We start from the raw sequence: 15,981 nt of genomic DNA, 5'->3' as shown, positions 1-15,981 counted from the left end.
TACACGATACTAGAATGATGTTCTTCGGGATACAGTGCAACCGGTTTCAACGTTCGAGTAGTTGACATAGTTTAGCAATACATCTGTGCAACTAGATCTGCAGTTGGGTTACAGAACTCACGCTGCAAATACAAAATTTTGGAACAAGGACACCACGTTTCTGAATAGCCTTGTAGGGTAGAATATTCTTAGTCTGGTCATCGCTCGTGAAAACATGGAATAGAATTAATGTTAGAGCAGAAAATTACCTCGTGGTGGTGGCTTCTTTTTTTTTAAATGTCCTATGACAGAAGTTTACTGTATGATTGTACACATTAGGCAATGTACACATTACAATGAATAATATTTTTGCAGCAGGTATAAATGCTTTGTTTGTGTATTTGTATTGGGGCGTTTATACGTGAAGAGACAAGGAATCAGCACCAATTGTTTTGTTTCAGGTAATCAACACTTTAAAGCTGCGTCTAACTATTCCTTTCGCAACTTAACGAGGCCGTCTCCAAACATGCAGTGTGTTTACGAAGCTGGCGTTGTCGCGCGGCAATAAATCTTGATATTCGTGATTTTGACGCAGCTCCAGCAATACGGTCGCCTTTTTAAAAGAAGGTATGATATGCCCCTACAATGAAAATGGCACCTAGACTCATCACACTGTAGTTGTAATCCCATGTAAGCTGATGAATACATTGGTTGAAGCAAACGCGTCGAAAGCGGTTTTGTGTTCCGCTAGAATACAACAAAAAGACAGCAAGGTTGCATAGTAAACTGTAATAAATAAATGCGATTCTAACTTTTTGAAAATAATGATGCTGATAATAGTGATCGAAAGATATGGACTTCGCATTCGCAGTACGAAACATCTTGGAAACACGGGCATGAAAACTTTGGTTGTGACACTTTAAGGATGTTTGCAACATATGCGCTCCATTTTCGTGATTCTCAATACGCGTGTAGCTAGGGCGGCCTAAATGAAGGTGGTTTATTTATCTGCTCCACATTTCTTCGCCACTGCATTGGCCGCCTATTCCCTCATGAATTTAACCAACCTCTTACCTTGTCTGCATAAGTACGCGCAAAATAGCTTACGACACCGAATCATTCTACCAAAGCAAACCAATAAGTGTCAGTTGATAACAAAGGGTTCAAAAAATAAAAATACCACGACTAAGAAACTATAACTTATACCGTAACAACTTGGCGACAGCAAGGGTGAGCTTTTTTTATTCTTTCAAAATGGGGACTTACTGAAAGCGTCCAATTATAAGCGACGTTCCCGAAGGTCATTCTTTATATCCGTACAAACTTTCATTTGATGTCTCTAAATAACATAGAATAATGAAGAATGAACTATAACTAAACCGATCTGAACTGAACTTTCATGTTTCAAAACAAAATGAAGTTTCCATTTTTTCGTGGAACAGTCATTTGGCGCGCATATCATCAGTTTTCCGCATTTTCTGCCGAGAATTTGGAGGGATTATAGTAAGGTCTCTTTGATTGCCGTGCTAACCTCCAGTCACAACCTGTGTAGATGCGAGAGATGGCCTTCCCTCCTTAAGGACATATATATATATATATATATATATATATATATATATATATATATATATATATATATATATATATGTGTATGTATCCTAAGAAAGATCATTTTCCTTCTAAATTTGGAAAACACGTCAAGAATGAGCATATTGAACAAAAGCAAAATGTTTGGCGCAAGTGTTTTTTTTTTTCGCTATAAGGGGAAAACTGCAGGCAGGACAGTGGAGGTGCGCTTCACCCCAACCCAACCAAGGCTTCGTTTTCAATTTGTAGCCAGAGCACATGCCATATATGAACCGCAGGCCTACATCTCGCTTTAGGCAACATCCGTGGCACGTATGCAGCTGAATACATTGAGTCGGCGTGTCTACTGTGACCTTGCTTCCAAAAAACAGTGAGTCACGTGCCAAACTTCTTCCTCATCCTGTCTTCTCACTCTCAGCCAACTAATGACGTCTCCTGCCTCTCGTTCTGTCTTGGCCAAAGACATTTATTGAGAAACTTTGAGAAACCTAAGAAGCCAGACATAAGAAGCCTGAACATAGGGAGGCAGAAACAGACAAGAAAAAAAAAATTACCGACGATTACGTTACTTCCTAATGCGAAATTTGAGCGCAGCAAATAAGCTGTTTCACCTTTTCGATAGATTGAGGCAAAGAAATCGAGCAACACATGTATGCGCTATCACATATTTTTTTTTTTTTCACACGTATTCCTTTAACAAAGACTCCACTAACAGTTCTTGACAGTCATGAAGGAAGCTTTGTGGTCGGAGAAATAGACTGATATATGTTCGACTTGGTACACCAATGCTTGATTCTCAAAGACGAGATCTATACAAGTGCCTCGCGAGGTTGTCACAGCCGTGGGACGCGTTACGAGCGAGAGGAACGGGATGTTCTCCCGCATAAGTGTTAGGAAATTGCTGTTTGTCTTTATGTCAACATTAAAGTCCCCCACTACTAACATCGGTGTGGATCGATGGACGGTTAATGCGAGTTGCAGGAAGTGCACGACGTCTTTCGTGAGTGCGGTAGGGGCGAAGTAGGCAGCTACTACCAGCAAGCCGTTGGGCAACTTTGCGGCGCACAGTTCGCCAACTTCAAAGTTCGAGCCGGCGCTTTGACAACCGGAGACTCGCAGGAAGGGGTGGGAGGGGGGCGGCGTGTACACCCAGCGGCAAACGATGGGGGCAGAAGCGCGTGCAGCAAGCGGACAACACGATAAAGGGAGGAGGGAAGAGATAGCAGCGACTGACTGATGCCGCTGACGCCGATAGTGAGTCAACCCCAGCTGCGGAGTTGGTTTCAGGGACAACGGCGCCGATGCCGACACAAACAGTATGATACCCTCGCTTCCGCAGCGCTAAGAACCAGGGGGGGGGGGGGACCCTTTCCTCCTCTTTCTGCATGGCGGCGACGGTGTTCTATGCAGTCACGTTATCTTGACTCTCTAGCGGCGTGAGCGGCATCCAGCGGTATCAGTCGGTCGCTGCTAGCGCTGGGGGGATGAAAGGGGGGCGGAGCTGGTTACGAGGCCGACGACAACGCCGACGCGAAACCCAGGAACGGACGCCAAAGAGCTGCGCTCTAAAAAAATATTGCGTGTTGCCTGTAGGCAACGCTCCTCAATAAACAGATACACAGTCTTACATTCCAAGCGGGTGTGATTAGCACTGGAAGCTACCACTGCTTCAGCATTCGTTTAGACGGCAAAGCAGTAAGACAAGGTGCATTTCGTTTCGCAGTGGGCCTTGATGGAAGAAGAAAGACTCTTGGCAGCATCCAGAAACTCAGAATGGGTGCCTTGGCAATAAAGAATAGATGCCATCATAAAGAAGACGCGAATACAAGGAGCAACTCAGCATCTATAGCAAGATTTAGCTCTTTGTGATGCCATATATTGAGAAAATGAGTGAAAATAATTTACCGCGGCTACATTGCGCTTACTAATGCAGTTGTAAACCATTGTACAAGAATAAATTTGTCTATTTCAGAAATAAAGGAGAAATTGGTACGTCACCGCCTCGCAACATCTCACCAAAGTGTACTGCAAACCTGTGCTCGTCACTGTCACTATGTGTTCCTTGAACGCGTACCAAATGCAGTTCATTGCAAGCTCCGGCATTAAACTATGAAAATTTATGAAAAACCAATTCCAGTTGTTATCGAAGAAATGAGTTTATCCAGTTTTCAGACGTGCTGCTGATCTGGTGTTTGAGGTGTGGCTTAATAAAAGTGCTGCGGCCCCTCGGTTCCTTGCACACCTTCAAAAATAAATAACCACAAAGCTCGCCTTCGCACATGGTGCACGGCGCCAGCGTTTCCCGGTAAACATTACGGTTACATAAGCTGCGGTGGCCCGGAAGCTTGAGAAACACTCCGGGACCTTTGAGGGCTATCGCGTTCCATTCCCAAAGCCAGAAGCTTAAGCACCTTGCAATATTTTTTTTGTATTCCCGTCCCATTGAAGTGCAGTGATCGAAAGCGTGTCCTCCAGCTCAGTCGCCATTGCCGCTAAGGTACAGTAGCGTGTTCGCTTAATCAAGTGATAGAGCATATTAAGCTTTAGTCGTATGTATCGAAGGAGGCTAGGTGGCTTGGATCATTAAAGCCACAAGCAAGCAAAATAAAAATATTTTTTTTTTGCCATAACAATTACTTGGAGACACTAAGCACATTTCTGTTGTCGCCGTCGCCGTGGGGTCCCGTACGAAGTCCAAGGGCGCCGCCGCGCGCCGTATGCCGCATGTGCAAGTGAAAGCGTGCAAGGCTTAAGCCGGCGAACGCGGCGTAATCTCGCACACGCAACGGAAGAAAGTGGCGAGCAAGCGCGCCGCCTTCCGTCGCGCGCAAGGCTTCGGGGGAAGGGTGGGGAGAGGGGCGGGGATGTGCGCCGCCTTCCGTCGCGTGCAAGGCTTCGGGGGGAGGGTGGGGAGAGGGGGCGCCTTCCACTCCGGCCGGCCAAGGCGGCTGGACGCGCCCGCCGGGCCGCTGTATTTTAAGTTATCTGCGACGGGTAGGGAGCCCACCCTGCGCTGTGTTATGACGACACTTAGTACGCGTTCACGCGAGCGGCAGCATGAAGGTCAGTCTGCTTGCTGCAAGCTGCTGCCGCGTTTCGTCAGTGCAGCGTTATGACTGCAAGCTTTCACGGCCACCGAAAGAGATCTGTTCATGTTTTCTTGTGCGCGCGTGGCACCATGTTTGCCAGTTTAGTGTGTTTACGTGTGTTCAGAAGTTTACAGGGCCGATAAGGTTACTGCATTTAATTCGTCTACCTCTCCACCAGAATTGCTTGCGCAATCGATGCTTCTCCTTTCAGGCGAAGCTGTGACTTCTTATATTCAATAAATTAGTGAATTTGATAACAAAATCGTGGTCCCATTAAACAATGCGGACAGAACTTCGACTTGCCGATCTCCATGCAGCCTGCAATTGCACAACTATAATCTGTAGCACTTAATGATTTTCCAACGTTGTGTATCAAAAATATATAGATACAATAATGTAATATGCCTGCAATAATTCTGTAGCAATTCACTTATGTTTTAAATTATATCCTTAAGCGCATGATTTAGGTATCTCTTCGGGGAAATTTTGTTAATTGCTTACTTGAAAGTGCACAATTTTTTTTGCACGAAATTCCTGCCTTATCCTGCTGACGTCATTCCTCTGTTCTGGTTAAGGAATATGTGTACAGAAAGTTAACATGCTATGCTAAAGCATTCATAACGTACATATGATTTAGGTGTCCATCCGCAGTGCCTTTACATGCAACAGCTTTTTTTTTTTCGAGATGTTTAAACTGTTCTTTGTGTGTTTGTTTCTGCCCTCCTTTGTATGTACATATTAGGATAACCGAGGTCTTTTGTCAAGCCATATTTTAGCGTTTTCTGTGCTAAGCATTCTCCATACTCAAAATATGAATATATTTTGAAACGGAATGAAATCCTTTCGCACAAGTACACAGAAAATAACTACTTTCGTTGCTCTTCACAGGTTGGGTGGCGATTATCACTGTCATTATGATCTTAACGGTCCTTCCTGAAGTTATCGCGAAATCGGCGGGTTCACACCCGTTGCCGAAATATTTCTTATCCTCAAGGATGGAGAAGCTCTCCGCCAGTATTCTCCCCCAGTGTGGTTTCATCATGGTAATGCGAATTATCTGCATCGCTAGAGACTATGAAGGTTTGTATTGTCATAGTTTTATTCTCGGTAACTACAGCCACAAGGCCATACAGTGGCATCGTTTCTTTCACACTTACTTTTATCGCAAAACTCACACTTTTTTTTCCGTTGATGACACTGGCTGTGACTACTGCTTTTGCAAACGCGACTTCAGGAAAAAATATATTGTACACTGTTTCAATATAGAAAATTTCCTTCTAATATTTATTCTCAGTGTTTTCTTAAAGAGCCAACAATACGAGAACCGTGAATACAGGGCAAACGGCAAGGGATATATCTAGCTTTACGGCACTAGGTCAACCCAATTAACAGCATAATTAGCCACAATAACTAACTGCTCAAGTCACATGCACACTGCTGCTACCTTTTCCGGCTGCAAAGCCGTACCAGTGTCCCAGCAGTGTTCTATTGTAGGATGCATTTTCACATTGTCTTCACAGTGCTGCTTTCGCTACAAAATCGTGGACAGCAATCCAGAAATTCAACTACATGAAGGCGCAACTTGCGCCTAGTGGCAAATTTGAAATATCGGTTAGTTAGCAACGGTCACGGAAAACTTTTCGAAAATGTAGGCCCGTCGATGCCCCTTTTCTTGAAAGTGCCGGCCTTGTGCTGTAAACATGAAGCAAAAAAATGCACGCAAATATGATTACACTAACAAAGAAATTAAAAAAATAAATTTTCTTACAGTTTGTTGGCGTTCGTAAAACGCCCCAATGTTCAGCACGCGGACAACGTCAGCTCGCGAACTCCTTCGCCGTGACTACGGGACACGGTTGAGCGGAGCGAAGTTTTGAAAAGAAAATAGGTTTGCTATACCCTGCAGAATCGCAACCCAATCAGACGCAATAAGAATTTCAGCTGCCCGTATGCAGCTCGCATCAGTTAAAATTCCCCCCCCCCCCCCTACATGTCGTCGCGTTTGCAACGTTGCTTGATATAACAGTTGCTAGTACTTGTTACAGATGTTATAACTAGCAGTTGTTAAATATTTTATAAAGGCAGTTATTCACCCGCGCGGACTATATTAGTTCACGAGAACGTTGGTCCTTATACGCTCCAAATTTTCCCTAAATACACGAACACGGAGAAAGGGAAGCGTAGGAAGGGCCCCGGCCAGCGCGCACCTGTTGGAGAAAGTTTGGCGGAAGTCACCTGCTGTTTTTCGCAAAAGAGCACTGAGATTGATAGCCGAAATGGCAATGTTGCCATAGCAACTGCGCACCTGAAGCTCTCGCTGCTGCTTTAGGACTTGGAAAATTGAGATAAGTTTGTCTGGCTCGTGCCTTTCCCGCAGCGCATTCTGTTCGCGAGACAAGCTGACTTTGGGGTGTGCTGTGAAGTTTGAATGTTGCTTTTTTTGGTTCTCTGAGTGCGAGTGCCAGCCAGAAACAGACACTCAAGTAATCGCGGCTCGAGCTTTCGTCATCTCATGCAACGTCCCACAGAAAAGCACATGAGCGCGTCTCGGTCACTAAAACTGTTGCCGACGATTTGGCAGCTTTGTTCTGACACACGTCGAAAGCACGCAGTTTCGCCGGCTCGTAGCAATACAAGATAGGTGTTATGTTATACAAGCTCAAAGCTCGCGCATACTAGCTTCGGCGAGCTGATTGGAGGCACAAAGGGAGATGACACGCGACTACTGGCCGTCTCGGTCGTTTGGCCCTCCGACTGCAATATCCCTACACAGTGACTTACAATTCGGGACGCCAACACCAGGACGCAGATTGCCTTACTCGCTACCCAGTTGAAGACGCGACCTCTACGTCTGATACTGACACCGGCGCCTGTGTTCTTCCTGTTTTTCCGCTGCTCCATGTCGCCGACGAGCAGCGCCGTGGCCCTTCCTTGAGTATCATCACTGACCGCCTGCAATCGTCACTTGCCGACAGTTTCCTTCGCTTATTCAAACTTCAAGATGGCGCACTCTACCGCCACAACCTTCACCCTGACGGCCCTGCTTTACTCCTAGTGATCGTAAAACACATTCGCTCGACTGTTCTCCACGAACGTCTTTGCCTCCCCACTGTGCCGTCACCTGGGTGTGTCACGTATCTACGAGCGGATCCGCCGACGCTTCTTTTGGCGTGGGCTCGCTCGCTCCGTTCGAAAATACGTAGCTGCATGTGAGAAATGCCAGCGACCCAAGACACTATCGATGCTCCCTGCTGGGTACCTTCAACCACTCGACATTCCTACGAACCGTTCTTTTGGATTGGTTCGGATTTAGCTGGCCCTTTTCCTCTTTCTACCTCTGGGAACAGGTGGATCGCTGTCTCCACGGATTGCGCTACGCGCTACGCCATCACCCGACCGCATCGTACAAGCTGCACCACAGATGTCGCCGATTTTCGTCTACGCGACGTGATTTTCGCACATGGAGCTCCGCGACAACTTCTCCCAGACCGTGGCCGGACATTCCTATCAAAAGTTTTACGGACATCCTGCAGTCCTGTGCCACGAGGCACACGCTATCCACGTCATGCCGTCCGCAAACAAATGGCCTCACGGAGCGTCTCAATCGCACTCTCAAAGACATGCTCGCGAAATATGTCTCTTCAGACCACACTGACTGGAACCGTGCTCTACCGTTAGTCACATTTGCTTATAATTCCTCGCACCAGGACGCCACCGGTTATTCCTCACTTTTCCTTCTGTTCAGCCGAGAACCAGCACTAACCCTCGACACAACCCTCCCTGTTGACACGGCATCGACCAGTGAATATGCATTTGACGCCATCGCCCGCTGTGCCCCCGCAAGGGAAATTGCCAGTGACCGCCTTCGAAAATGCCAAGAAAGTCAAAGGCCGGCGACACCGACACGTGACCGGCCCGCCTGGTTCTTTGGTGCGTCTATGGTCTCCGTCGCATCCTGTCAGAAAAACTGCTGTCTCGGTACAAAGGCCCATACCGATTTCTTCGTGTCGTGACTGCCGCCGCATACGAGATGGTCCCTGATGCCCCATCTGCTTCCCAGTCCAGTGATATCGTGCACGTTACACGACTGAAGCAGTATAACCCTCCTATTGATGATATATAAACGCTCCGGGACGTCGCTTCTGCCACCGGGTGATTATTCTACATGCGTGTGGTAATTTATGGCTTGAATGAGGCGCGTGGCCCGCATGACTCGAGAAAAGAGCAGAAAGAACGAACTGTGCTCGCGCTGGGAATCTAACCGGTCAGCACTGCAACCGCGATTGTAAATATAACCTGTAAATAGTTGCTCGTCTTACTGCCTCGTCATTCGCGTAACAATATTTTGTTTGGCATCAGTATAGTCTTCCCTATTCTTATGAGCTTGCATCGTAGCTCTATTTTAAAATGCTTCAGTGATTGAAGTTAGCTGCATAAAAACCATCCTAAAGCCCAATTTTCTTTTCAAAATTTGGTATTTTCAGGTGGAGCAACATGGTCGCTGGTCACGAAGCCAGCGCTTGGCAAGGACACCGTCACAATTCTAGGCATCTGGGCAGTGATGCTAATCACCGATGTTGTCTTTGCATTCCTGGCTTGGTATCTCTCAAATGTTCTTTCCTGGAGCACAGAAAACCCACAGCATCCATTATTCTGCCTTTCGGTAGGGATATCAACATATATTTACAGATGCTGGCACAAACTTCTTGTGTGCTATGTATTATAACTTTAGCGTTTCTGCCACTTTTTTCGTAGTCCTGCTACTTCTGTACGCATTCATTCCTTCTCCTTTGAGCTACTGTGCCACGCTTTATCCCTGGTCATATACTGAAATTATATGCACGTTAACTCTCGTGAGGAGCCTAACAATATTATAAGGTAGAATTATTGCTGAGCCAGCTTCATGTTTGGATCACATTTTGCACTCCTCTTTAATAAAGGCATTTAAAACTCAAAGCCATATTTACATGTCTACGACAGTCAAATCCCGCCACAATAATCGTCCTCTGCCTTGCTTGTGTTTCCTTCCTTCAAACCGCTGCGCTTCTACTTTTCTGTCGATGACGCAATGTCACACTGATAACGGGAATGCCGTTGGTGACCTGGAAGTAACGGGCTCGTAGCGTTTAAGAAAGGAAGTGTGGCCAATACCGTTAGCGAAAATCACGTAAAAAATTAAATTATGGGGTTTTACGTGTCAAAACCACTTTCTGATTATGAGGCAGGCCGTAGTGGAGGACGCCTGAAATTTCAACCACCTGGGGTTCTTTAACGTGCGCCGAAATCTAAGTACACGGGTCTTTTCGCATTTCTCCCCCATCGAAATACTGCCGCCATGACCGGGATTCGATACCGTGACCTCATGCTCAGCAGCCCAACACCATAGCCACTGAGCAACCACGGCGGGTATAATCGTTTTGTGGACAACATGCGCCCCAAACCGTGTGAAGTTTTTTGAAGAGTGCAATGTGGGGAGCAGTCGTTCTGTTAAAATCGAGAATGACTCCAGAAACCATCGAAACAATGAGCGCAAACCCAAAGCAACAAACCTACCTTGTTCAGTGTTGAGAAAAGTAGCCTCCACGTCGGCTTTCCCTACAATTCTTTCTCGCCATGGCAGAAGCATGCTTTGATATGTAGGCACGCAAATAATGAAGAGACATGCATCACTACCTATGAAAAAGCATGCCAATAAAAGTAGGTAGAGCACAGACGTGTTGATGTATATTGAATTGCACTATCATACAATAGGCACTTCGTCGGAAAAACAGGCCATTGTATAAATGACTGGATTTCCAACCATGTGAACTTGATGCTCAAGTCATTTGCCGGTCACTTGGTACTGCGCAGCTCAGTCGTTCTGTTCAAATCCAGAACGACTGCTCCGTCTTTGACCAGAACAGTCTTGAGCAGTTGAAGTTTCGACAACCAGCAAGGAAAAACAATGCTATTATTAGGTGGTACAACGTTCTGCGTTTGTGTCCACTTAAACGTGTTTTGAGTACTCCGATTTCGGATGGCACTGTAGCTGTAGCGTTAATGCTCTAGGGTTAAAAAATAATATCGCAGTGACCCCCACTTTTAAATAAATGTTCAATGCAATGTCATTTTTAAAATTTTTGCTGAGGAGCGATTTGATGCCTGTCGCGGAATATTCAATTATAGCTGTGGTGTTCGTCCTACTGTGCGCGCTCCATTCTTTCTCCTATAAAAATGCTCCCAAATATTATGCTAACCAGCTGGTTAAAGCAGCCATTATAATAATTGAGTGCCTAGTTGTCGCTTGTAGTTATCGCTCACCTACTAGCTACCCAGTGCAGTGTTCTTCGAGTACGAATGCACGAGTTGAAGAAAAACAATGATGTATATGTACAGGCGCAGCCACTGTTAGAGGTAACACGGAGCGGGCGCCTGCGCTCCGCGGAGCGCCACGACGGCCGCCGCGCGAAGTACTCCGGCGCATGCGCAATCAGTTCCAGAGGCTGAGTTGGATGCGCGTCGTCTGCTACGGTTCCTCCCACTTCACCGCGAAACCCAGATTGCGCGCGCGCTTTGGAGCACACAAACCCTTTAGCAATGGTGCGTGAACAGGTAGTATTCAAAATCAGTTATCAAAGCGCGCAGGCATGCTATAACAGCTAAAATTTCAACTGCGCCTTTTAGTTTTACAAGGCCCCTTTTGTGGCAGGGGGTCGACTTCAGAATTCGCTTGCTAAGGAAGTAAAAAAAATCGCACGACAAATAAAGGCACATTAAAAAATCTATGCTTCAGATTTATTATATGGTGAACATTAAGAAGCCTGACCACGACTGCAAATGAAGCTTATATCAAGGTCTCCTTCCTTTCGAGCACCATGGCAACAGTCTTTTGTACCAAGCGCGTGTGGCGAAGTGGGAGGAACCGTAGCAGACGACGCGCAGCTAACTCCGCCTCTGGCGCTGATTGCGCTTGCGCCGCAATAGTTCTCGCGGCGTCCGCTTGGTGGTCCGAGGAGCGCGGCCATGCGCGCCGTGTTACCTCTAACAGTGGCCGCGCCTCTACATTTACTTTTCTATTTATTGTAGCACTGAAAGAATGGCTACTGTGGTATTAGTACATAGTGAACACAGCATAAAAGCAAATGAACACGTCAGAAAACTTTACAAGGTACGCAGCATCTTAGACAACAGGCACCCAGAAAATACTATGCGGAAGCTTTTCAACTGCCGTCCACTATGTAATATTGGAAGCAAGAGAGCAATTCGTACTAGACTAGTTCTCTCAAATTCCGATTATTGTAATATGTATGCTTATATAAACCCCTACTTTCTCTCTATGACAATATTTGAATTGCGTGTTTTGTAATGGCTGATGCTTGCAGCCCTCTTATTGGATGCCTGAAGCTGATGGAACCACCGCAGAAAAAATGAAGGCAAACCAAGACCCCTCTCGATTTGAGGAACTTCCGCCAGAAACGAAAACTGTGATCACCACCAGTAACCTGACCAAGGTGAGCACCAGAAGACGACACAGTAGTATAATACCACGCTTGAATGACAATCCAGGTTACAAGCTCCAAAGCCTGTTTTGTTTTCAGAAGAAATGGTTACTGCATGCCGGACCTCAGTGTTAGAGATTTAACAAATACAGTCCTGAAAGGAACATTTCCGGTTACGCGTGAATGGCGATTGCGCAAGAACCAGCTAACGGCACATGCACCATAAGCTTGTTTTTTGAGTGTAATCTTGTTTTGATTGGCGTGGTAATTAAAAATTCATTTACAAACAATTAGCATACCAAATACTAAGCGAGCAACAAAGCAGATAAAAAAGTAATGCTTAAAAAATACGACAAAGCACAGTCAATATTTCCACCTTGTTGCATTTTGCGCTGCATATTACTTGTACAGCATGAAACAAAGAGCGCGCACTGAGTAGACCTGCAAGGGAAACGACATCTCTTAAATTGTAAGCCTGAATGAATTAAGTTGCACGGCGACATTATTCGAGTTTGTAACCATTTTAAGGGCGTTACGATTAACATGAAGAGTGAAGTGGAGATGTTCTCTTAATATTTCTATGCAGATATGCTGGAAGAAATGAATTCGCCATTATAATAATGTGCGAACCAAATGGTCCCGTGATCTCTGCAAATTCTTGTCCTTCGTAAAGGCAGAAGTCTTTTGTGAAAACAATATTAAATATCAGAATGGGAATTTATGGGGTAAAATCAATTATGTACATTATGTCCAGCCTTTATCATCTTCGTCTGTGTGTCTTCACCATCATACCCAGCGCCATCCTATTCAGCGCACAGCTATGCTGAAGAAAGCGTCGGAGTGACAGCTCTCAGAAATAGTAGAGTTTGCTCCGATACCTTGGTCCTTTGAGATATTGAGCTTCTCCAGAGCTTCAATCAGGTCACCGCTCGCTTCGCGTTTCCAACGCCATGCCCCAACAAGAGACATCAGGGCCCTCCAACAACACCGCCTTTTCCACAACGGTCAATATCTCATGGACCGCGAGCACATGGCGGCTGGACTCAGCCATGTTCGCAGGCATCGATGTTGACGTTGTTGAACGTCAACTTCACTGCATTAGCCGAGTGAGCGACTTTAACCAGTGGAATGATTCTCACAGCGTCACAACGCTGCCTTCTACGTCACTGACGTTACCAAGACTTGGTTTCTTAAACATGAGAGCTCATTGCCTGATTTGAATGCATTCAAACGCCAACTTCCGCACAAAGGTCTCCAATGAAGGTTGGTTCAATTCTGGGGTTTTGCGTGCGTAAACCACGATTTGATTATGAGGCAGGCTGTCATTGAGTAATCTTGACCACCCTGGTATCTGCAACGTGTCCCCAATGCACGGTACTCGACGCTTTTTGCATTTTGGTCCGATCGAAAAGTGGTTGCCGCGGCCGGGATTCGATCCCGCAACCTCGTGCTTAGGAGCGCAACACCATACCCACTAAGCCAACGCGGCGGGTAAGGAAATGAAAGACTGATGGATGCATTGCAACTTTCCCGCTAAACATACGATATACTTCTTATATCGAAGCGACCCTCGCCCTTTTCGGTCGCGGCTTCGACGTTACCATGACGGAATCGGCTAACGTTCCTCACATCCTGAAGGGCATTACACACGTTGTGTTCAACGCAGTCGTTACCAAGCAGCCCACTGCCGCTGACGATGTCACCGTGACTTGCAAATGTCCGAACGTGCCTCACGCCATCTGCGTAAATCGTGACGCATACGACACACGTGCTTCTTCGGATACGAACCCGCGTATGTTGATTCAGGCTCTGATACCCGAAGAGCTACCAGCCTATGCCTTTTTCGGTTCTCCATTCATTTAAACTCGTTCTTCTGCTCTTGGCTTGCCCTACACAATTAAATAGGAGCGGTCCTCCATTGCCGCTGCTGCGAGCTCTGCCCCTCCTACACCGCCGATCTCGTATGCCCAGGTTGGTGACCTGCAACGAGGCTTCGTTCACAAAGCACCTCCTGCCCCTCCTCCTGCTTACAGTCAACTTGCACCTCTAGCAACCCTTGCATAAACTCCTGCTTACGGGATACGGCGTTCGCCCCACCCAATTTGCTATTAGTGTGGTTGAGGCGGGGCCGCTCTCCCTCGCTTCTCCTGCGCTCGACAACACACATGCCGCCAGCAATTTGCACGCCTTACTATCAATCGAAAAACCTACATAGCGCAGCTTTTATTGGGAAAGATGCATGGATCACACAGACTACTAATACTCACGAATGGCGTACCAGTACACTCTAAGAACAGTTTACACCCTTTGGCTTGCCCCTTCTGCCACACAAAAATAATCGTCATCTGCCTTGATGCGTTTCCTTTCTTTATCGCTGCAAGCCCGGAACTTTCCAGTGACGAACGGCACGCGCGTTATCAGAAGAGGCACTCCAAAGGGTGTAAACTGTTCTATGCTGATAACGCGCGTGCCGTTCGTTACTGGAAAGTTCCGGGCTCGCAGCGGTAAAGAAAGGAAACGCACCAAGGCAGATGATTATTTTTGTGTGGCAGAAGGGGCAAGCCAAAGGGTGTAAACTGTTCTTAGAGTGTACTTAAGTAGTGTCTGTACAATTTGTGCCACGTCACGCATTGATTGATTCGAGAGCTCAAATTTCTATTATCTTTGATGGCGTGCGCTCTCGTCTGCTTAAGTTTATTGCAGCTTACAAGTTTTTTACATCGTGTAAGTGATGTAATTCGGCTATCTACGAAGTGCACCATTCGAGTTTTTATTCAGATGATCCGCCACCCGTTTCAGCTCGCAGTGCTGACATTTTGTGCTCACAAGCTGACTCCAAGGTGGCACTATTCCTCTGCAGAGAAAAGCTGCAAAGAAAAACTATACGATCACCGAGGAAAAGTGCCTCGTCCTTGTTTGCCTATCCAAATGTTTCGGCCATATCGGCAAGACCGCCACTGTACGGTCGTTACTGATTCTTTGAGTTGTTTGCCGACGCTAAAAGATTTATCTGGGCATCTCCGTCGTTGGATGCTTCGTCCACAGAAGTACGACGTCACTTGAAACTATGCTTCGACGTCCAGCGCAAGTTCGGAAAGAAACATCAGGGGTCCGATGATATCGCTGTCCATTACCATCATCTTCAAACACTGCATGCTTATCATCCTGAATGTTCAAGACTGAGAACTCGTCATCTCCAGTTTCTTCGCTAGCCGCTCTGCATTTGTATCATCCCTGTAAAGTGAATCTGACGGTCAGTGAATTATGCAATGCTTTCGTGGGTCATCTTGTCTAATTCACGCTCGGCTCTGTCGGCATTTGAACTTAGAAGTCAAAAATTTGATACAATATTGATACGTATGTAATTCCAAAAAAAAAATACAGTGATGCCTCACTTCAACATGGGTTACGGAGGAAGCGTATGGGTGCATACCTATTTATTTGGGATCGCAGTTATATGGACACTCCAGACACAATTCAGCCATCGTCGTCACCTCAATGTTCTGTGTAAAGTCCAAGGGAGATTACATCGTCCCCAAGCGCCGTACACTGTATTTGCGAATGAACGCGTGCGACCATAGAAAAAGACATTCAACAAGAGTGGACACTCTCATAGAGCCCAGCGACCGAATCGACTATAGTGCACCAAGCGGTCAGTGTTAAACGCTGAACCACACTTTCCGTTTCGGTTTTGGGCACGCGTTTTGAACGCTAGCCTGTAGGCACTGCGCCACCTGCGCTGATCAGCGCGGCCTCTTCTTTTTTTTTGCTTATGCTGCTCAAGCGTGCGTGGCCTTAGTGCGGAATTGTTCTATTATTTAGAAAAATGATTGTGAACTATATTCACA

At 46.3% G+C, this 15,981-nt stretch overlaps 1 protein-coding gene across 1 annotated transcript in view; it reads left to right on the top strand.

Moving 5' to 3' along the window:
• The window catches only part of LOC135897950 (phospholipid-transporting ATPase ABCA3-like), a 162,000-nt gene that overhangs the window by 45,161 nt on the left and 100,858 nt on the right, over positions 1–15,981 (top strand). The window contains exons 8-10 of the mRNA XM_065426664.1: positions 5,544–5,735; positions 9,140–9,318; positions 12,017–12,145. Coding sequence (XP_065282736.1) covers positions 5,544–5,735; positions 9,140–9,318; positions 12,017–12,145 — 500 coding nt within the window. The remainder of the gene's footprint in view (positions 1–5,543; positions 5,736–9,139; positions 9,319–12,016; positions 12,146–15,981) is intronic.

This window comes from Dermacentor albipictus, chromosome 10 (assembly GCF_038994185.2).
Source record: "Dermacentor albipictus isolate Rhodes 1998 colony chromosome 10, USDA_Dalb.pri_finalv2, whole genome shotgun sequence".
Taxonomy (NCBI): Eukaryota; Metazoa; Arthropoda; class Arachnida; order Ixodida; family Ixodidae; genus Dermacentor; species Dermacentor albipictus.
The sequence above is the reverse complement of the archived record's forward strand: the minus strand, read 5'-3'. Positions and strand labels throughout refer to the sequence as shown.